At 41.7% G+C, this 24,057-nt stretch overlaps 2 protein-coding genes across 2 annotated transcripts in view; both read left to right on the forward strand.

Annotated features, from left to right (window-relative positions):
- sdhaf4 (succinate dehydrogenase complex assembly factor 4) overlaps positions 1–24,057 on the forward strand; it is a 369,114-nt gene that overhangs the window by 97,395 nt on the left and 247,662 nt on the right. The gene's annotated exons all lie outside the window — the stretch shown is intronic.
- On the forward strand, positions 1,620–21,626 carry slc1a4 (solute carrier family 1 member 4). Its single transcript, XM_071912623.2, has 8 exons — positions 1,620–2,134; positions 9,785–9,827; positions 11,333–11,398; positions 15,112–15,278; positions 16,667–16,900; positions 17,979–18,173; positions 19,962–20,096; positions 21,152–21,626. The coding sequence occupies exons 1-8, from the start codon at positions 1,620–1,622 to the stop codon at positions 21,393–21,395; spliced, it is 1,599 nt and encodes a 532-aa protein (XP_071768724.1). The 3' UTR covers positions 21,396–21,626.

Genomic DNA, 24,057 nt, shown 5'->3' on the forward strand with positions numbered 1-24,057 from the left:
TCACATTGATCTCATGGAAGTTGGTTATTTATCTGTCTTTTAGAGCTTCTATTGAGGCCTTACCCATAGAATGTAAGGTATTACCTAAAAAGAAACAAGCTACAGCGCCCTCTAGGAGACGCCGAGCGCTGGCCATGGTGCTGACAACCAGCCCTGCTCTGATAATATCAAATCATATGTCAAGTACTTTACTTAAATGTATTTTGTTTACATAGACAATTCTAGTCTACAAACAAAGCTGTTGGACTTGAATATGTCCAAAGTCAACCAGAGTTCAACACCAAGCATTTCATTGATCATTGATTTCTACTAAATTAAAGGCAATATTACCCCTTCATTGCATCAACTAGCTGCCCATGCATGCATCATCATGTACCACCCTCTGGGTCCTGAAAAGACCAGAGAGCTCATTGACTGTACTGAAGCCCATTGGTTCTCCTCTTGTGCAGCTGCACCAGTTATTTTGGGAACAAAGTATTTTGGTGACGTCTGGCTACATCAAACGGGCCTGAAGAGGTTGTGAAAGAACTGAGGTTAGCCTCTTCATCATAACACACTGTTTAGCATGACCCTGCGTTAAAGGTTTAAACCTGTTGGTGAATGATAATGGTAAAGGTGTTGTTGGTCTACTTGCCTGGAAGCAGGTGTGTTAAGGGGAAAACGTTAGTGACTCCAACCTGTGGGTCCACTAGAAAGGGTTCTATATAGTACCAGAAATGGTGTCTTGTACCACAGCAGGAACATTTTTGACACTGTAAAGAACCATTTTAGAAAGGTTCTATAGTACCATGCTCACATGGTTCAACCCAGGACCTTTATGGCGCTGCAAAGAACTATTTAAGAAGGCATGGAATGCTCCAAACCAGCAGTATTAAAGGGGGACTTTTTAAGAATCACATTGGGCTATTTTTTTTATTTTAAGCAATCAGAGGGTTTTTAAGTAATTAGAGTTCTATATAGAAACACTACCCTAAAGAACTTAAGAACTCTTGAAGAACCCTCCTTTTTCTGGGTGTATAAGGATAGGAATTAGTCCCATATGCAAGATTACTGTATTGAACTGTAGAACTGTGGTGAGAGTGAAACCTAGGATTGGAATGCTTATACATTCTCTAATGGGGATGATTTCTAGTGAATTAAATGATAGTGAAATTAAACTATTCCTCATTTTGCTGGGGACCCTCTGGACCTCCCTCCAGGACCCCTGGAGGTCCCAGGACCCCAGTGTGGGAACCACTGGCCTATGGTATCATGTAGCAAGTGCTAGGGACAGAAATAGAATAAAAAAAATCTTCTTTTTGTGATATCTTACATGTATTTATTCAGCTGTGGCACATACACTACAATTCCACTGTGTGAGACCCTGGCAATCTCCCCCACTGTTGCATCATTTGCTCTTGATATAAAGTGCCGGGGATTGTGCGCATGTCCTGTCCGCTCGCTCTGTCTCCATTGGCTCCTTCTCCGCTCCGTTCTCAGCCTTCACACCGGACCCAGCCCGCACATTGGAGAGAGCGTGCGTTGGAAGTGAGTGTGCGCACAACCCACGCTGCCTGCCCGGACCCGACATTTCTTCCCACGCCGATCTTGGAGAGAGAGAGAGAGAGAAAAAAAAAAGGATGGAGAAGAAGAGCGAGATCAACGGGCACGCCATGCCAGGCTCGGCCTCCACCGACCGCATCCTGGAGAAGAGCGCGCGGAAAAGCTTCGGGGACAAGCTGCGGGTGTTCCTGAGCAGGAACCTGCTGGTGATCATGACGGTGTCCGGGGTGCTGGTGGGCGTCGGGCTCGGAATGATGGTCCGGAACATGAACCTGACCCGGGCGCAGATGACCTACTTCGCCTTCCCGGGAGAGATGCTCCTGCGGATGCTGAAGATGGTCATCCTGCCCCTGGTCGTCTGCAGCCTCATCTCCGGCGCCGCCAGCCTGGACACCCGCTCCCTGGGCAAGCTGGGGGGCATCGCGGTCTCCTACTTTCTGGTGACCACGCTGATCGCCTCGGGGATCGGGGTGGCGCTCGCCTTCATCATCAAGCCCGGCGTGGGCGCAGGGGCGCTGAACAGCAACAACCTGGGACTGGAGAGCGTCAGCAACAACAAGGAGACCACGGACTCGTTTTTAGATCTGGCCAGGTACAGTAGCACCTTGATTCAAATTCAATTCAAAACAGGCACGTGCTCTGTCAGAATATGAGATCTTTGAAGTGAAGTGTAGTATGGCGCGTCTCTCCTGGGGCGCAATGGGAATATAGGTTAGTTACACACATGAGCGCTTTGACACACGCGCTTAGGGGAACACTGTTCACAATGTTGTAGGACAGGGTAGTCAGAGTCAACATTACACACATACACACACACGCATTGTTTACTATGCACTATTTGAGGATGTGGGAAGGTTATATGTCAGAGCAATGTGTAGGGGAGACAGGGGCATGTTGTCACACTTTTTACTCATTGGTGTATTTCTCAGCGGTGCCTTACTACTGAGATACAAAGCATATTTTTCTATTATTATTTATTAATTACTGATTATTACTGATGAAATGGCACTTGACACCTTGTGACAACTTACCTGTTGTCACACGATGGGACTTGTCCCATAGACAAATGTGCTGTGTTCGTGCATTCAATTCCATTTCCTCTGAAATATATATACTATAATAACATGAAAAACATACTCTTATATTGAAAACAACATAAGTCACCTCAGAATGATATATTAATGTACATGTAATATATACACATTTATAGGCTATTGAGGTTTTATGCAGGAATCACAATTGTTTTTGTCTAGTCTTGTCTTGTTTTATAGCCCTTTATCACAAGCATGTCTCAAAGGGCTTTACATAGCATCATATCAATGTCATATACATACTACATCACATATATACTACATATATATATATACATATGTATTTTGCATGTCAGTGGTTCCCAAACTGGGGTCCAGGGACCTCCAGGGGTCCTTGGGACGGTTACAGGGGGTTCCTAGCAAAATGAGGAATAGTCCACTGATTCTGATCGCAGACTTCGAATCAAACCAAATGGGGGGTCTGTGGTCTGAAGAGTGTTTGGGGTTCTTGACATGAAATAGTTTGGGAACCCCTTGTATAGCGTGCCTGTGTATCTTCAACAAGAGCACTGAGGAAAAAAAGAAGTTTCTGGTCATTATTCTCCTTTACCCTTTCCGCATCTTATCATGAGTCATGAGATTATAAGTAGGATTAGACAGATATATCAATCAGGCAGATATTGGCCTTTGATGAAAACTCATCTGGTCCAGTCAGTGTGGTCCACCTCTGATATGATACAGGTTCCTCTCTCAAGTTCCTCTCTCAAAACAGTGAATACTTGCTATTTTGGGGGATTCGTGGACATGAAAATGGTTAAGATATAGAATATCGGCATAAAATAACAGCTGTCGGCAGTTTCAATCTAAAAATGTCGGCATAAGTATCTGTCCTTCCAAACCACATATCGGTCGAACCCTAATAATAAGTTCCCACAGTCAGCCTGAGGGAAAGCTGACAGCTGTTGAAAGAGAGGAGATGTGTTTTGGAGAAGGGAGAGCGGTGGAGGGATAAACCCCACCGGCTCTGTGTAGTACAAACTGAACCGTCTTTCTGCCGCCGTCAGCACTTTTCCCTTATCACGATAGCAGGTGGACTGATATTCACCCAGCTTTCATTTCCCAGTATAGCCCAGGTTTGACACTTTGTGTTTGCTTAACTTGTGACTGACCAGATGCTCAAATATTACTTGGAGAGCTGGCGAGCATCAATGTTTCAGGAATTGTTAGACCGATGTATATGTTTTTTTCGCCAATAACAATGCTTTTTTTCTTGTTTTTTTAAATTTATGAAAACATGCATTGACGCACATATTCATACTGTCAATAGGGCTCGACTGATATGGTTTTTGAGGGCTGATACTGATATTTTTGGACTGAAGCTTTCCGATATTTTGTGCCAATATGTAGTATCTTTAAATTTGGCCATTTTCATACCCAAAAAAAGTATTCAGTGTTTCCTCCAAAATTGTATTATATTTTCAGGGTGGAAAAGCCTCTGAAACAGCATTTAGTCCATCATGGGACACTAAAACTCTCCATTGAAACCTAATGAAGTTCTTATAGGTGGGTCAGCAGCTCCTTAAGGCAGAGTGAGACAGGTTTCACTGCAGCTTTTACAGACTGTTGAGTCAAATCCTCCCACACCACACTGGTGATTCCTCTGGTCAGACATCTGATATAATAATAATAAAAACATATTGACTAGCTGTGGTCAGGGAGGAAGCTCCATCATATCAGAGGTGGACCACACTGACTGGCTGATATCCAATTTTTGATAAAAGGCCAATATCGGCAATCAATATATGGGTCTAACCCTAGTTTTAGGTGTCTACTAGCTCTTTTTTTTTTGCCTAAAGAAATAAACCACTATAATTTGTTCCACATTGGGCATCAGCAATCAGCATCTTAAATCTCTTCCTCATTTGCACTTTGAGAATCGTTCCATTCCCTCCTGTCTGACAGCAGCAGATAAAATAAAATGGAAAATCATCTTACTTTCTTTGTCAGTCGTTTTTAAGACACATGCAAGGCTGTCATTAAAGTGCTTGTATAAGCTACAAATTGTCACTTGTTTTTGCAACAAAGTGAGAACAGAAAGGAATTTCACTCTCCAAACAAGGGTCCATGCACTCAAAATAGTTCACACAGGTGTCTAAACTATGATTTTGCAAATCGAATAGCGAGAAATATATGGAAGAAGATTAGGGTCACATGTGAAACATTTATTTGAGTTATGAGTTTAAAGTCAGAATTCTGAAAATAAAGTCAGAACTCACAATTCTGACTTTAAACTCAGAACTCAAATCAATTTTTCACATGTGGCCCTAACCCTGTTCCCTAGAAATATAAGGATTGGTGATGAATAGAGTCATTGCTGATAACAATTAACATGTTTGCAGTTTATTTTGAGGTAAATTGTGATTTATGGTGTTCATCAATACTTCTACCTCATCACACAGAGACAAACGTGTAAAAATGTCAGATATGATGTCACCAAAATTGGCAAATGTGAAAACCTTATAATTCCAATTTTGGTGATTTTCATGTTTTCACTTAATTGCAGGATTACATGCTTGGGTTGAGAAGAATCTTCCTGAAAAATTGACATTTTGGAGATACAAGGTTTTCAGCAACAATATTATAAACACGAACAGTATTAGAGTATTAGAGTATTTCAGAGAACAGAATTAGAGTATTTCAAAACATTGCGAGGAACAGATGACTTGCTTACCGTAAAGGAAAACATTTCATCAAAAATTATGGATTAATTTCCATAAAATCATGCAGATTATGGAAAAAAGGATTGTGGAACTTTCAGATAAACATGTTTTACCATTGGTATGACTGTGTGTGTACATAGCTGAATGTATTATCTTATCAGTAGATTATGTGTCTAGTCAATATTTGGCTTCTGAAAAGAAAGCAGCACTTCATTGTGCAGTTGGAATAATAATCTGAACCCAGCACGTGTCACTGGCTGAGGAACGCCAGTCTCTGCTGCCATGTTGGCCAATTGAATTAAAAGGATTATGCGTTATGGTTTGGCTTCGATTAATGAGGAAATCGAGCAGTTATGTAATCGCGCAGCTTTAAAAATCAGTCCGCCGAGAGGGGCTTAACAGGCCGTGTGGGAAAACCATGCTCAGGCTTCCCATGCAGGGTTAATCCAGATCCTCGCTCCTGTCATGTGATCGGAGCGGAGCTGTTTGTCTTGACCACCTCCATAGATAAAAGCAGGGTATGAAACTTTTTTGGCAACGCGAACTTCACCAGATCATTTCATTTCTCAGCAGCCAAAGTCTTTTTCTTTTCAGAATAGAAAGGCCTGATTGAAGACACCGTGGCTACCTGCCAAAGCGGCTAGTAGAGTTGACAGATTCAGGAGGTCAGGAGTCAGGAGGTTATGGACTGAATTGCTTGACTGTGGTCCGGCCATGGGAATAGATATGAGGAACATTTGTGTTTCTTTACACCATGTAGTGGGACCCCCTGAATGAAAGCAGGAACATGCATTCCAGAGAGGATGAAGTTACAACAAACGCATACAAATACATAGGAAAGGCAAGGCTTCCAGTATGCCTAATGTATTTATTACTCATACTACAGACTGTCAAGGAAAAAGACCAACACACTTCCATAGCTGCTGAGGTAGTACGGAGGCTTGTTCCCGTCATAAAAACAAAAGAAGGCTTTTGTCTTATTTCAAAATAAAAGACCCCCGTTTACAGTTGTTTCACCATGCAGTAATAGTAGTAGTAAAGAACACAATGTACCAAGCTCCAGTGGGAATCCTGAAGGGATTTGTTCCCATTTTTCACAGCCTATATTGCTATGCATGGTAATTAATGAACTCCTTCCAAAGCTGAATTTGATCAAATACTCCATTTCCTTGGGTAGAATGTAGAGGCAAATCCATTTCGTTCAGTGAAAAATCCCAAATGACATTATTTCTGAGTTTATTTTCATTGTGGCCAAAGAAATGTCGAACACAGTGTCCAAAAGTGGCATATTAGGGAGCATCACAGTGTTTGACTATAATATTGGTACATTGTTTTGCTAACATTAACATGAATATGTCTGCAAACCCTGTCTAACACATTGACAACTGGCTGCAAATGCAAGTAAGACAAACATGTCAAATTATTTCTTTCATGCCACTGCAAACCATGACTTTCTGCATTGGCTTTCTCTCTGTATCTAACTACTGGCAGCCTTCATTGGCCAATGAGCAAGCTGATATGAGCTTGAAAATAACGCTCCCTCTTCATGCTCATGCCATCGATGCCATTCCCATCAACTTCAATAAATTGAATTGAATTAGTTAAATTGAATGAATTTGAAGACTATTCTTTCTGTTACTGGACCCTGATTGGCTGACAGCAGCAGCTCCTCTAATTCAAATGAGGTAAACCTGCTGATTGGAGGCGTTCCAGTTCAAATGCTGCAAACTGGCCTGATTGGAAGGATTTCAGTAATTCTTCAGTGAGCGAGCCAATCAGGACCAAGTGATACATTTATTGAAACTGCCTGTAAAAACAGGATGGATTTTTTGCAAATGCAATAACTTTCACAACATCTGCATTAAATATCTTTGATCATGTATGTGTATAAGTGGAGGAAAATTTGAATTCCTACAATAGGGGACCTTTAATACACACTCCACAGGTTCTGCAGTCTAGGCAAATAATACTCCTATTACACACACACACACACACACACACACACACACACACACACCTTTGGGTTTATAGGGAGAGACAGACCCTGAAGACATGAACATGCTGATAGCACTCATGCATGGCAGGTTTAGAGTAAGTGGAGTCCAAATTAATCTTTCACCCATGTACATTGTTAGTGATAGTTGCTGGAACCTGACCTGAGGGAATACTGGACACAGCTCTTGCTTCACAATGTTGTCAACACTCAACAACATGACCTATCAGTTATTATATGGTGTAGGTATTAAACATCTGTGGTTAGTCATAATCAGGCAATGACACTGTGTCTGTGTCTGAATCAAACCCATTCTTCTCCATCTTCACCGAGCCAAAGTTATAAAATCGCACTTCCCAGATTAGATTTCTAGCAGAGATGGAGGTTCCAACGTCCCTTTGGAAATGTTCTCCCAAAAGGAAAACGTTGGCACCCAAAGAGATTGATTGTCCTCTTGGTCAACTTACCTGTTAAGTGGCCAAAAGGACCAAAATCATCCACGTCCCCCTGTAGATCAGTGGCTCCGGCGTCCATGCTAACACTTAGCATACATTATGTTTAGTGATAGTAGGCTGCATGCTAACACTTTAACATACACTATGTTGAGTGATAGAAGGCTCCATGCTAACACTTTAGCAGGGGTGGGTAGTAACGCATTACAAGTAACGCACATGAGTAAAAAAGTAGTTTTTTTTTAAGGAACGAGTACTTTTAGTTCCTTTTTTTAAACTGTACTTCTACTCTTTACTCGAGTATATTTTTGAGCCAGTAATCTACTTTTTACTTCACTACATTTGCCATTTATACCTTTGTTACAACTAGTCTGCTCTAAATGCGGGGATTGAGTGTAGGGGGGAGAGCGCGCGAGGAGCACCTCTACTGCAGATGCCAAGCTGCCAGCTGCCTGGAAGAAAAATAAGCACCACCTGTCTTTTGACCACGATGCGATGATGACGGAGCAAAACCCAGAACAAGAGGCAGCTTCCAACAAATGGGTATCCCCAAATGAAAAATGTGAATGGAAAGAAGTTTTCATTCTCTAGTTGATTGACTGAGGTCTTGGTACAGGGAGTAATACTACAGAACAGAAAATCTGAGTTTTAATTAATTGTATTGTATTCGGTATCTACTGCATTTTGGGGCTGTAATAGGTTTGGTTACTTTGATAATGTCTGTAAATACTAGAGTTAAACAGACTTGTTTTATAAAGGGCTAAGAAAGTTTTATCAACAAGTGCTGTTTTTTCATTATTTTGCACTGGCCCGCACACCCTAAAAAATATTAAAATGGAAAGTAACTTGTACTTTGAGTAATTTATTAACCAGGTACTTTTTTACTTTTACTTGAGTAGGTTTCTCAAATGATAATTTTCACTTTTACTTGAGTCATTTTTTATGGGAGTAATTGTACTTTTACTTGAGTATAGATTTTCAGTACTCTACCCACCACTGCACTTTAGCATACACTATGTTGAGTGATAGTAGGCCACTACCATTATCTCAAAAATGACAAAAGTATAACTTGTAAGTAATCTTAAATGATATGCGGCTAAGTCTGGCAGTTTTGTGTAGGAGATTGTTAAAATTTACACAACATGTGATTCACAAATAACATACTGTTTTGAACTAGCAGGGACTACTTTCCCTATTTCCATAGGAAGTGAAGGTGGTGGGTGATGGGAGACTGTATAGGCCTACAGCTAAAAGTCACTGTGCGGTGGATGAATACATGGTTGTTCAAATTAGTTATATTGAATTAATGATATTTCAATTTTTACATTTATGAATCTATAGGCAATATAATGAAAACCACTAACAACTTTGTTGTTTGTGATTGCTTGTGATCTCCCTGTAAGTTTGCTGATTGACTGCTGGGGATCGAGTGACTGAATTGTATGGACTATTTTCTGTCATTTTTATGTAGCCTATGTTTCTTGAAAACGAGATATCATTTTCAGTAAATAATATACAAAAATCAAGAAAAAAAAAAAGGGAATTCATCATCCTGGCTGAGTGCTGGCCGGTTTGTTTTAGTAAATGATGAACCAGGCGGAGGGGTCAGCGCCAGCACAGCTGCTCTGTCAGGGAGTTTTGGGGACAGCGGTCCTGGTGGAAGATCCTGGGAACAGAGCCAGAGTGCAGTCAGCGTGTGATGGCAAGCTATCCTTGTAAACAATTTACCACTCCGAAGGCTTCATCACACTGTATAGAAGGCCTGGAGGTCCTGTGAGGCTCGTGTTTGGCTGCTGTTCCATTTTGTCTGGGGGACTTGAAATGTTGTCTCAGCACTTATCATTGGAGATGAAAATAATCATAATAAACATAATAATAATAACAAACTTTATGATGCTTTGAAAACATGCAAGTCAAATGATGAAAAGGCCAAATGTTTTTGAGAAGAGACTTAAATGATGATTTTTCGATAGGATGATTCAAATTCTTTTGTGAATGTAACTTCTTTTTTTCTCTCTTCTTTTCTTTTCTTTTTCACTTTCACAGGAATTTGTTCCCAGCTAACTTGGTGGCTGCCGCTTTCCGCTCTGTAAGTGCCAGCGCCTCGCCTCACCCACCTCTCTTTCTTCACCTCTTTCACCATTTCTCTTTGTCTTTTTTACCACTTCTGCACTGTGCACGGCCGTGTTCATCACAATTTATATACCAAACACACACCAGCCACCAGACAGACACACACACACCTCCGCGTTGGTTTACGGCGGTGATAAATCCTCGCATTAGCATTGAGAGCCTCGCAGCATCTCTTAATGAGGAGACGTTCAGAATAGAGACCGCCGACCCCCCACCCCCCCCCCCCCCCGCTCGCCCGACCGCCTTCCTTCCCTCGTCCCCTGCCAGCCGTTACCATGGCGAAACCATTCCGTTCCAGCCAGCCTAGCAACCGGCCTCGCCTCACTGCTCTTGAACGCAGCTTGCTCCGCTTCCTAGAATTATGCTTGGTTGTCTGCTAAAACGTTAAAAGTTCAATATTTGGGCATGCGGGGAGAGAAAATGGTTATGTACACACACACACACACACAACGGCAGGTGTATGCACATGCGCACATATAATCTAACCAACTTGCCTTGATACACTCTCCTGAACCAGGCCGGTGAGTTATAAAGTCACGAACAAGTTACTGAGTTCTCATAGGGAGGAATAAATGAAGTTTCAAAGTGCAGCAGTGAGGCCACGGAGTTCACACACACACACACACACACACACACACCACTCCACAAGCCCTATACTGTGGTAGAGCCCCCTGGAAGGGCTCCAGCTCTGGATTAAACCAAGAAAAAGGAGAGAAGAGGGGAGATTTATACACGAGCTGACGTGCGGCTAAAAAGATGTTTCGGCAAGCTCTTCAAGTGGCATCAGCATCACAGCATGTGTAGAGTTTGCTGTGTGATCTTGGGCTAAAACACATATGTCTTTTAGTGTGTGCGTGTGTGTGTGTGTGTATGTTCATGTGTGTCTTGCATCTCCAAGAATTTTCATTTCAAGAGACTCCAGCCTGATTCAAAGTCTGCCTGTTGTCGGTCGGTCTGTCCATGTAGCTGTCGGGGCCCTTATCCTATATAGGGGGTTCAAAGACATGGAGGGAGAGAGAGAGAGAGAGAGAGAGAGAGAGAGAGAAAGAGAGAGAGAGAGTCATTGTCTATGAGTGTAGTGACTGCCAGTAGTGCTCTAAAGCAGCTTTGTTGCAGTGCTGGTTGTCTCCTTTCCTACTGAAAAGACTAAACAGCTTTCAAACTGCTTAACTTGCGGTAAAAAAAAAGGGCCTGGATGTGAAATGACATTTACTGATTGAATGTTCTAAAAACTAACTTAGATAAGATGAAACTGTAATTATCTCCATTTGGAAATTAGGATGTTGCAGCAGCAGATAGTAACATAATACAGCATAGAATTGAAGTAAGAATATAGTATCATATTGAAGCATAACATAACCACCGATATCCACACTAGAGCGTGTTAAGCAGAAATGTATGAAGTATGAAACAAAATGAGCTACATCCAGTTTTGTTGTTTTCTTTCCCTCTATGTTGCAGTATGCCACCGACTACAAGATGGTTGCCGCGGGAAACGACACCAATGGGACCACCCTCTATCAAAAGGTACGAGCAGAAGCGTCCCATAAGCACATGCTGCGCTGTGACATCACGCACCCCATTATGACATCACTCATACACATTATGGCAGCACAAAAGCCAATTGTGACATCATGTTTAGCCTAAGACTCGACATAGGAATTGCCTGGTTAGCTCTCCAATAAGAACAGCTCTATACTCTTAACCTTAGAATAGAATAGAATAGAATAGAATAGAATAGAACAAAATATTTTGCTTTCACTTGAGGTCTGGCACAACAGAACCATCTAACATAATCTCTCTCTCTCTCTCTCTCTCTCTCTCTCTCATACAATAAAATATGGTCTTAATTTTGAGAATCACTAGCACTAACAATACCACTGGTGTGAGATAGAGGCTACCAATCGTCTCCACCATGGTCTCATTTATTTACAGTAATTATACCAAGGTATCACTATTAATTTGATAGCTAGGCCCACTGCTCTCCACAGGGTCTCTACATAAGTGAGGCTGCAGGTCAAGCAAACATCTAGTTAATAAGAGAAAGTGAAGATGCAGTTGATCCCTGGAGAGCATGTTTGCTCTCAGCAGGTTTTTTGGCTTGTTGTCTGCTTGGGAGAGCATTAGAACAAGGTTAATATGAACACAGACAGAAGTGGGTAAATACAGAGAAAAGGAGCAGAGTGCACAATCACCCATGGGTGCAAACACTGAATAAGCACTGTGTGAAGCGCTAATGGAAGACACCGGGTGCGGCGTAGGGAGAATGGGTTCAAGGTTGATCAGCTTTTGACGTTTTTGTAAGAATGAACTCAGTCATGTGAGCAGGTAGGACAGGGCAAATTTGTCATCTTATATAGTCACAGTCAATAAGACCATACCTGTATTCTGGACTTCAATTCAAATGATAATTGTTCTTCCCCAGCCAAAGATAAGAATTCTCAGCTAGCCAGTTTAGGAGTTAGAGCACAATATTGTGAACATATCGTAAATTTTGATATTTCACTTTGGTAGAACATTTCCTCTTTTTAGCACACACACATTTATAGTAGTTAAAGGGCTATAAGTAAGATATCATTGCCCCATAGCAAAAACTTACCATAATATATCTGTGGGGGTTGATAGGGTTATTGATCAGTACAATCACTCACCAATTACTTGGAGATTTCTAGCTTTCAGAACTCGCTTTCTGGCCAGTACTCCCCCACCGCAAGACGCTACCAATCCCCCTTACTGTGTAGAAGTTTTCCCACCAGTGTCCATACCAACATCAGGATTGAATTCGGCCAAACAGGGCGAATAAACAGCATCTCAATTAGTGGTGAAGGGATGCACCTTTAAAGTAAGTGTAATAAGTCTGAATAAAAGATAAAATAATTTGCCAAGCTTGTTGTTGTCTTTTGCGGTCTATCTAGCCAGGCCTTTGAGTCTGTCAATGCGTTGGCCAGCGGACAGGTCAGTCTGACCGACCAGATATCCACTGGGACTGCCTGTGAGGAAAATGAGGTGTCGGTCTAAACAGAGAACAAACACGGCCTCCCCGGCTGCCTGGCAGAGCGCTGGCCGCACATTTCCAGAGCGCTGCTTGGCTTTTGTCCCGGCACATTCACATGTAGCGGACGGTCGGGTCAGGGAAGAGTGTATGATGTGTTTGTTAGTTTGCGAGAAAGAGAGAGAGAGAGAAGAGGGGAAGGAGGGTATGAGAGATTAAAACATTCAGACTCCTTGACAACAAGGGTTCTACATAGTCCCACAAAATAGTGCCCTAACTAACCCTAACCCTAACCCTAACCCTTTTAGCAAGGTTCTGTATCGTAGCATGCTCAAATGGTTATACGTAAAACCTTTATGGTGCTGGAAAGAACCCTTTAATAACACATGAAATACTTAGAATTAAAAGAATTAAAAGAACTTTTTAAGAACCACACAGTTCTTTTTTCTGATTTTTTGTATTTGTATTTGTATACTTTATTATCTCCGTGGGGAAATTTGTCCTCTGATTTGGCATTTTAACAAATCAGTTTGACTCATTACGGTTCCATATAGAGCCTCTACCTAACCAAAGAACTGCCTTTTTTCTATATCTATAGAAAAGGATGATAAGCAGCACGACAACAAACCAGAAACAAAGCTTTTTACATTTTTAACCTCTTTTTCACCAGTTTGTACATCTTGCCAGCAAGAACCGGCAAGCCTGGATTTAGCATTAAATCGGACCATAGCAGTCCTTAAGAGTTCTTCCCCAGTGGCTGTGATCCCATTGACCCAGTATGAGGGAACAGTTGGGGGATGTATTCTTGGCGTTGGCCCATGGTATTTTTCTGTCTGTGGCTCATGGTGGACCGTTCCCTGGTGCCAGGGGATGAGGCTGGTGTAGCGGTGGGAGCGCTCAGGACAATGGGAGAGGACTCAGCTCAGGATTTGTCCCTGTCCCCTCTGTTACCCATCATCCTGTTCACTGAATCCCTCGCTGTACCCCACCCATTTGGCCCCCTCAAACCATCTAACCCCTCCACACTCTATAAAAAGATGTGTGGAAATGGCACAGGTGTCACATTATCCCCTGAACACACACATGTATACGCACATATCAAGAACTAAGAAAGCCTAGAAATGATGGCTTTTGCATTGCCATACTATGTATAAGTGATGTCACAATACAGTATGGCATCGCAGTCAGGTGAAACCCTTGCATCTCTAAAATGTCAACTTTTCAGGAACTAAGGAAATCTGTTTTTAGTTTGACCACCATGCATTTTTGAGTTCGTCCAATGGGTTTTGAAAGGGTTTTATGAACCCAAAGGTCTTAGAACTTTCTCAAAAGTGAATGAGTAAAACCCTCCCTCAAAAACTACTGTGTAGGTGTCCTTCAGCACGGGAATGAAGTGGAGCTGCTCAGTGGTCAACAGTAGAAGATTGTGGTTGTACCTATCACTGCCACCCCTCGAAGTGCATGGGACTTAGATAATGTCCATTGCTCAACACCATGACTTCTGGTATTTTCAGTCAAACGGTAACAGCAATTCTTCTCATGAGCACCAAACCAGTTTCCACGGTTGATTTGAATGGGAATTCTTCTCCTATCTATTCCACCTCTGAGCTCAGGCGACTGCAGCTCTTCTGAAAGCCACCAGAACACACACAGTTCAGCTGGGGTCGACTGGGATGACTTGGCACAGTTGCCAGGAGTCAGTGATGTGCAGAGAAAAAGCAAATGTGGCTGATGAAAGAGATGATGATGAGAACAAGATGACTCATGATTCCTAGCTAATGGCTAATTCTGCACTTTGTGTTTGATGCCAGCAGGAATCAAAGCACCAACATCTAACACATCATGATACATGCATAACTGTTAGAAGTACGTTATTCAGTAGAAAGTACAATAGTTACAAGGTAATGTGATGTCTTTCTTTTCTTCGTGTCCTTGTTTCTTTTTCATTTCTTGTTTCTATTTATCTACCCATCTACAAGTAAATCTATCTTCACCATGCTCAAATGGTCTACAGTACAAAGGACCGTTATGGTGCAGGAAAGAACCATCTAAGAAAGTATGAAATGCTCCAAACCAGCGGTAATAAAATAGGTTTTCAAGAGCCAAACTGGGTTATTCCTTCCTGATTTTCCTATTTTTTTATTTTAACAAACCAGAGGGTCTCTGAGTGATTGCGGCTCTCTTCCCTAGAATCTCTTCCCTAGATTGTGTTCAGTCTCCTACAGTATGACTCTGTTGGCTCCTTTAGGTGCCCATCGGTACAGACACAGATGGCATGAACATCCTGGGTCTGGTGTTATTTGCTATGGTGTTCGGCGTGGCGCTGAGGAAGCTGGGAGACGAGGGAGAGGAGCTTATCCGTTTCTTCAACGCCTTCAACGAGGCCACCATGGTGCTGGTGTCTTGGATCATGTGGTGAGTACGGCTGGACTGATATGAGTTTTTGAAGGTCGGCACTGATACCAATATTTTTGGATTGAAGCCGCCGATAGCTGATGTTTTGGGCCCATATTCAAGATCTTTGAATTCTAATATTCAATGTTTCCCCCTGAGTTTTATTCTTGGCAGGATGGAAAAGGCTTTGAAACAGCATTTAGACCATCATGGGACACTGAAACCCAGGATAATAGTAATACAAAAAATATACATCTATGTGTGGAATCCGATCAAAATGCCACATTAGAATCAATTCAGGTTTAGGGCTTCCCATAGACAACCAGTGTAATATTGATCGATTCTACAATAAATATGTAATCAATCAAACAGCATCATATCCTTCATATCAGAGGTAGATGATGGTGACTGCCCAATATTTGATGTTTAACAAAGAAGTCAATTACCCCGATATAGACACTATTGGCAAACCAATATATTGGTCTAACCCAAGTGGTGAGTGGCCAAAGTGAACTGAACTTGAAATTAACTAGCCACTGGCTAGCAAATGCTGTATATTGTCACTTAAGCAGATAGCCAGTTGGTATTCAGTTGTTTTTTTTTATTCTAAACGATACTTTGGTAGATAAGAAAATAAAGGAGCTGGGGAATTTTTCTATCAATTTGTCTAGTTGATAAAAAACAAGCACAGATGCTGTCCAGTCCCACAGTGCCTAGCTAGCTGTGCAGCATCAACTGTTGCTGTAGTTGAAGTTACTACAGTCCTGAATAATCAGGATAACAACATCATTCACCCAGTATATTGTCAAGAAGAATAGATCCACTCTACTATATTACTATGCTGTGGTAGCCAAAATGTTTCATTACCATGGACCAAACTTGATAAATTCCACACCTGCTAACACGAAACTGCTTTGCTACCTCAATGTAGATGTAACTAAAACATTAACCAGCAATTTTTTTCCACACATAGATCAGCCACTGCAGTTGCAAAGCTTACACACATTAGTGAGACTGTAACACTGGGTGAGTTAACATCACTCAATATGAGGTGAGAGAGCGCTGTTTGATGTCAGGGGGTTAGTGTCTGACGACTGACTGACCGGAATTTGGCTCTTGATGCCCATGTCTTGTGGGAAAAAGTTAGTTTCATGCACTACAAATAGCCCAGATTATGCAATGACCTCCTCAGGCTTCTGCTTGGGTAATTGAGACTGTATCACAGATATTGTACAGTACATGGGTAAACGGTTTGGAGAGATGTGTACTGAATGGAAGACCTTCAGTGGAATGTTTTCCAAGGCAAAACCCTGAGCAATATTGTCGTCTTTGTTACTACCGTTCTAGTCCAACTTTTCTCCCTATACTTATACTTCCTGATAAACTCCTATACCTCCTGTGTCTCTCAGGTACGTCCCCTTTGGCATCATGTTCCTGGTGGGCAGTAAGATCGTGGAGATGGAGGATGTGGTTCTGTTGGTCACCAGCCTGGGAAAGTACATCTTCGCCTCCATCCTGGGCCACATCATCCACGGAGGCATCGTGCTGCCCCTCATCTACTTTGGTTTCACGCGCAAAAACCCATTCAGTTTCCTTTCAGGCCTCATCACGCCCTTCACCACCGCCTTCGCCACATGCTCCAGGTACACCATGGTGTCACAAGGTCCCAGGGAACCTACTGGAGGAATGTTGGACCAAAAAACACATGAATTCCATACGAAATCTTCAAAAAGGAGTAAAAGGCGGATTATTTGCATTGCACTAGGTTTATTGAAGGGCACACAATCATCATAAAAAGGGTTTCAGCTAGTACTAAACCAAGTGCAGTGTAAGTAATCCATCATTTTGAATCTTATTTGTGGGATGTGCTGCCTTTTATGCTTTTTTGGAGATCTCCTATGGAGTTATTGGCTTTGTCTGAAAGTTCTTACAGCATACTAGAACTCCTTCAGGAGCCCTTTGCAAGGAAAAGACACAAAATAGTTTTTTTCGAAATAGAAAATGTCTACTCATTAATGGGATTTTGTAATGTCATACTTTTATTAAGATAAGACAACTATTTAGGAGGGTGTAAGAGTTTATCAAACAGGGGAAAAAACATATTTACACAAATTCACACATTTGCATAATCAACGAATTACAAAACTGACTTCTCAAACTTGTAAACTGACACAAACACACACACATGTAAAGCCGCTGTGACCTGGTTAACTAATCCTAACATTCTAAATCCTGTTTATTTACATTGCGAGCTCCCCTTGCCCTAAAATCTTTCACATAACTCTGCTGTAATTTAACCAGTGGCTGGACTCTTAATCCAGCCAGGGCGATGTGGACATTGTAGCTTTCTCGCATTGTTTTGGGGCTAAAGGTAGAGAGCCTTGAATGTGTACTGCAGTTTCACACTGAAGCCTGGATGCACATAGTATACTGTAACACTGGATGAAACTTAATAGTGTAAATTACACATTTACACTATTTGTAGTTTTCCTCCAGCAATCCCCTCTAGCCTTGGCAGCAGCAACACCGTTACTTTTCACTGTTGCTCATATTTATTCATTAGAACAGTTTGTTCTTCTTGAGATAGACGCAAATGTTATCCATTTCTTTCCCATACACACTTTTACAATCTACTTAACGTGTTGAAATTTTCTCCAATGAATTCTATTACTTTTGCCTTAGTCTCTCTCTCTCTCTCTCTCTCTCTCTCTCTCTCTCCAGCTCGGCCACTCTCCCCTCCATGATCAAGTGCGTTGAGGAGAACAACGGCGTGGACAAGCGCATCAGCCGCTTCATCCTGCCCATCGGGGCCACCGTGAACATGGACGGGGCGGCCATCTTCCAGTGCATCGCCGCCGTCTTCATCGCTCAGCTCAACAACGCCGAGCTCAATGCCGGGCAGATCTTCACCATCCTGTGAGTGAAGGGGCGGAGGAATACACCAAGTTTCTGGTAGAGAAGTTGACATTCTCTGGTGGAAGGATTCCCATTACAAGAACATTGGACATCAACAGTGGTTTGGTTTCCTGATCATTCACAGGAGAGGAGAGTTTTTCCAATTGCAAATTTAATAATATAACGAGTAATATAATGAGTAGCGCAGGTAATCAATGCTTCCATGGAGAAATAAGTGATCATATTATCACATTTGAAATGAGTAACAAGTAATAAGTAATACATTACTTTTTTGAGTAGGAACTGGTCAGTTATTAATTAGCATTAGTTTTAGTTATAGTTCATTTGCACAGTGGTAAAACATAAACGCTAACTGATGAAACAGTGATAATGCTGCCTTCAAGTGCTCCTCGTAAACTCCTACTCCCCAATTTTCAAAGTTTTAAGTATGGCTTGTCGCGCATTCAAGAGCTTTTGGTCATAAATTATAACAAATGGAGCCTGTAACAAAAGTAGTTTTTATTGGCTGTCCCATGAAGTGTCTGGTGAAAAAAACGAAAACATAGAATATAGTTGAAAATGTCATGGTATGTCTTTAAAAGCAGGATCTTATTGGAATGTGGAGAGCCAACACTGAAGCCCCCTGAGGATAGAGTTACACCAGAATACGATCTATGTCTTCCCATACCACTCTAAATACACACACACACACACACACACACACACACACATGGAAGGCCACGCTGCCTTAAACGTGACAGGCTAGTCTCGTTGGAGGCAGCAGTCTGCATGTCTGGACCATGTAACTTACCAATTCTATTACTCTCTCTTTGTTTATGTACAGCAGGGGAGGAGAGAGTTTGTCTCCAGTGAGATAGATGACCATTACTCTTGGTTTTTCCTACACTCTGGGCCCCTTCATTTGAAAGCGAGCGTTTCCTTCAGACGTGACTACCCCACAAAGGAGAAAAGGCATTCACTTCAATATTGTGGTCGAAAGTCAGTGTTAGGACAGAGTTCATATTGGAACAAACCTCTTATGTCAACGAATTCCAATTTTCAAAGTTTCTCACGCTGTGCAGTTACTGCTTTTTTCCCTTTGCAGGGCAGAATAGCTGTAAGGAAATCATAAGGGATTTGATGTGCTAGGTCCTTTCAGTGTGTGGTGGACTTTGAATGATGGTGCATGACACATTAATGAGTTGGAAGGATCAATACACACCTTCACTGCCATATGCGGAACAACAAGGGATCATTTGTCTGGCACTTTATTACTGGCATTATCGCTAGATGAATTTAACATCAAAACAGAAGTTTTTCAGATGATAAAAGTGTAATTCTCTTCAGCCTGAGTTGCTAATGACAAAATGCAGTGGTGGAAAGAGTAGGCTACTAGAAGTATTGTTACTTTGCTGAAATTTTACTTAAGTAGACAGAGTTCAAACTAGATTCTTTTAATTAGAAAAATTGTAAATTGCACTCTTCTCATTGTGAATGGATCCACAATTTGTCAATTTCCAACTGTCCAGTTTCTGATGCTTATGAAGACCACAAAATGTGTACTTTGTAATGGAAGTGATTTAAAATGTAGTGAATACAATAATTCAGTAAAAATTTTCTTAAGTAAAAGTAAAATTACTGACCTTAAAAAAATACTCAAAAAGTACACAAAAAAGCTACGCAAATACAGTAACGCGAGTAAATGTAATAATGTAAATGTAAATGTAATTAGTAGTAGTATTTTGTTTCTGTTGTTAATATTGTTATGATTTTTATCATTCATATTGTTATTTTTCTTCTTATTTCTAGAGTGACGGCCACAGCCTCCAGCGTGGGTGCGGCAGGGATCCCAGCCGGCGGCATCATCACCATTGCCATCATCCTGGAGGCCATCGGCCTGCCAACCAACGACCTGTCCCTCATGCTGGCTGTGGACTGGATTGTGTGAGTGCAGCGAGTCAACTCACTGACTGTATGGGGGAATACATAAACACACACATGCCTGCACACATATGTACACACACACACACACACACACACACACAGTGCTTCTCAAGGGGTGTGAGAGGGAAAAAAGTAAACAATCTGTTGTATTCGCCCACCGCCAAACACCAATGGCAATCGGGTGTCAAAGTAAAGACAAATAGCAGCAGGGTAAACATGAACAAGTTGAAATAAATGGCTCAGTTTCAACTTAAAGGGGCAATAAGTAAGGTTTTTACTGTCCCATTGCACTAAATAACCATAATATATCTGCACAGGGCTGCTGATCAATACCGATGACTCAACAATTACTTCACCAGATAATGAGATTTTTGGCTTTCAAAACTCATATACGCTGCTCTAATTAGCTAGCCGGGCTAAAAGAGGCTACAAAGCCTCATTCTCAAGCCAAAAAAACAAATGGCAAAGCAGTATTATTATTCCCGTATTTTGCATGCTCATGTATTAGCTCTTCACTAGACGTTTCTGTTGGATCTCTGCTCCAATTAGCTAGCTTACTCCTCTCTACTGTGAAAATGGGACTTTATTATTCATATCAGTTACAGGCCACCGGGCAGAAGGGGCGGGGTGGCAGGGTGGGTGCTGAACCAGAGGCTTGTGGAGGAGGAGATAAGCTCTATCAGTGTTGTTGCAATTCCTGCTGGTTGGTAATAGAGCACATAGATTACCTAATCCACAGAAATAGATGTTCCCTGGCTGTGGTTATGTTTCCCCCAGATGATTCTAACAGGTGAAAGATGATAGGATGATAGGATTTAACAGATATAATTAAATTAAGATATTAAGATAAGATATTAAGATATTAAATGTCCGGACTATTATTTGAGCATCGGTGGGAGCTAATCTGTCATCTATGCTAAAAGTAGGCTAGCAATTAGCTATGTCGTGTGTCTCTTATGTGCTTTTTGGTTTGTTTGTGCGTGTGTGATGGTATATGTGCATGTGTGTGTCCATGACTGTATGTGTATGTGTGTGTATTTCATGTGTGCGCGCAGGGACCGCACCACCACGGTGGTGAACGTGGAGGGCGACGCTCTGGGCGCCGGCATCCTGCACCACATCAACCAGCAGGAGATGAAGAAGCAGCAGCAGCAGCGGCGGCAGGAGGACGAGGAGCTGGCGGAGGTGCGGGTGGAGGCGGTGGCCAACGTCCAGGCAGAGGAGGAGACCTCGCCGCTCGTCACGCACCAGACCAAAGCCTCGGCGGCCACGCCGGAGGCCATTGAGTCTGTGCTGTGAACTCCGCGAGATCGTTTTTTTTTGTCGACCGCCTTGACCTTTCTACCTTTCCGCGGCTGTGATGGATGGCCGATAGGATGCCATTTTGACTCAGTGTACGTTCACCCAAACAAGGTCTGGTGGTTTCACTTGTGAGGAAAAACAAAGTGCCGTAGCTCAAATTTATCTGGGGCATTGAGCGCGTCTAGTGCTCCTGCAGGTCTTTTAAAATTTGGTCTTGTGGGCCAAAGACTCAATAGCTTGGATTCCATCCAAGCATTTTCATGTGAGTTATGATGTATTGAATTCAAAAAAGATGAATTTCGATAAAAAATTCTCAGAATACCAGAATTTTTTTTTTGTCAATTCAGAAATTATGCGATAAATACCGGTGGAAAACCATTTGTCAAAGAAATAATGACACAGTGAAATTTTTATCTTCAGGCAGAAAGAAATATGACCAACATTAGCTGATACTAAAGAATAATAACAACTTTCCCAATACTAATGGACTAATTTTTGTGGTTGATGTGTATTTTCTGACGTAGCTCCGTTCTACGCCTATTCAATCACTTCAACCTCACTCGATAGTTGGATGGAAACATAGCTAATTTAGGTTTTCAAAGTCACATCAGATCCAAAAGGGAATTGTTTGGTCCCAGGTTTGACATTATTGTGTGTGTGATAGTCCAGAGAAGTATTTACAGGTTGTGTCCAGACTGTTTGCTGTCTGTCAATAGACAATGTGAAATATTAACCCTTCAAATGACAGGCTGGGAATTTGGCCACAATTTTTGGGACAAGCCGCACACAACCTATTTAACTAGTGACACATTGGCCCCTTATGGTCAAGCATTTTGGAATTTGGACCATATGAAAGAGTGTGTTTACATGTGGACAGTAGTCTGGATATTAGCTTAAAGTATATCCCAGTTATGGTGTTATGTGGGATAAGCTGTTGATATAGCCTATCATATCCCTGTTCACTTTATCCCTGTATGCCTGAATGAACAGAATCTTATTACTGTTAAAAAAGAACATGCAAAAAACACCCCAGCTGTAAACAGTATAAGGTGCATGCATGCCCCCTGCTAATATCAGTATTCCAGGCATCTTCCTTTGGTTTCCTCATAACAGAGGCTTTGCAGTTGTATCACAAATCTCCTAGCAGCCTCGGCTGGTGCCATCATGGAGTAACATTAGAGAATTGACTGTGACTGCAAATAATACCAGCTGTTTCAAAAATAGGTATTTTTATATACATTATTAATATTCGCTGTATTATTCAATGTTTTTCTTAAGTTCATCTATTATTTTCAGACAATTTAATGCTGAATAATTTTGCTAAAATGACTGAATAAGTAAAGATTGTTATTTTTCAATGTTATTAGGCCTATTAAAATTGTATAGGCCCTACCTACTTTTGAAAAATACTGTTTAACAACAGGGTAGAAAAAGAGTTATAACTGAAAAAGACTGTGGTGTGTGTGTAGGTCAATTCAGTAAAGTTAAAAGTAAAAGTAAATAATCTGATGAGGTATATTTGTTTCCAAATGTACTGTAACACAGTAAACTGTCTTGTCTTTAGTCCTAGTCTCTACTCCAAAACACTCTGAAGTGTAGCTTGTTTGCTAACCTGAACAAACTGTTAGCTAGCTAACTAGCCAGCAGGCTAATTTAGGAAAGCAACTGAGCGACTACTAGCCACTACTAACACTAGCTGCTACTAGATACGTTAGCTAGTGTGCAAATCAGATGTGTTTACAACAAGACAGTGATGGTTAGCTGACCAGATACTATGGTTAGCTAGCTAACAAGCTGACATTATCTGAACACTAAATCAGTTTGATTTATCAGTGGCGAAATGATCTGTTCCCAGTCAGAAATGACACAGAAATTAACATGTCAAGTTCTAGGCTACATTCAGACATGCAACCAGCTGTCCTGTTCACAGCCACAGTTGCTCAAGAGCTGAAGACCTCCAATATGGCTGCCAGAGGGTGAAGCAGGTCACCTGAAAGCCCTCTATAAGGATATGAGTATATCTAGGTTATAGTAAAAGAGATATGATATTTTCTGGAACTTTCCAGTTGTCAGTGGGATATTGGTTTGCAAGTAAACACACTCATTGTGTCCGTGCGGTCTGTGAGTTCAAACAGACATAAGAATATGAATATATGATGCTACTGTGCACACTCCAGTCACCCATTTATTGAAGAGTGGATCATGATTGCCAACAAGGCCAATAGTTTAGGATGGCTTTGTTAAATCGATCTCACAGGAGTCACAGAGTTCAATCTAAAATCACAGGTTCGTCAGATGTTTACTCACAAAAAGTGGACCAACAGAAAATGGATGAGTCCACACCATATGTGATTATTTTGGAAATCCACGCTTTGATTTTGGGGTGATTTGTCATTGTGATTCCCCTCAGTGACGTCTTAGAGGCTTGCGTCATGGTATTACACTGCAGGGTAGTGTTTGCTAACAGAGGAGAGGACTCATCGATCACTCTCTGTTATCATGAAGCAAGGCCTGTAAGTTTGAGGACTGAGTCACAATGTGCGGAAGTGAACACCTCACGTTGCTGATCTGGGTCCAGCATGCTACAAGACCAGCGTTCCTGCTCGGTCCAAAAGGATTTCTGGTCCCATTGTCACCCAATTTTCCACATTGATGTCAA

This window comes from Centroberyx gerrardi, chromosome 15 (genome assembly GCF_048128805.1).
Source record: "Centroberyx gerrardi isolate f3 chromosome 15, fCenGer3.hap1.cur.20231027, whole genome shotgun sequence".
NCBI lineage: Eukaryota > Metazoa > Chordata > Actinopteri > Beryciformes > Berycidae > Centroberyx > Centroberyx gerrardi.

Bases quoted from the DNA above. Each gene is read 5' to 3' on its own strand.
- slc1a4 (XM_071912623.2), top strand. From the start codon at position 1,620: ATGGAGAAGAAGAGCGAGATCAACGGGCACGCCATGCCAGGCTCGGCC. The intron at 11,399-15,111 runs GTACGAGCAGAA...TGGCTCCTTTAG, and splicing joins GGACCACCCTCTATCAAAAG to GTGCCCATCGGTACAGACAC. The intron at 18,174-19,961 runs GTGAGTGAAGGG...TCTTATTTCTAG, and splicing joins GGGCAGATCTTCACCATCCT to AGTGACGGCCACAGCCTCCA.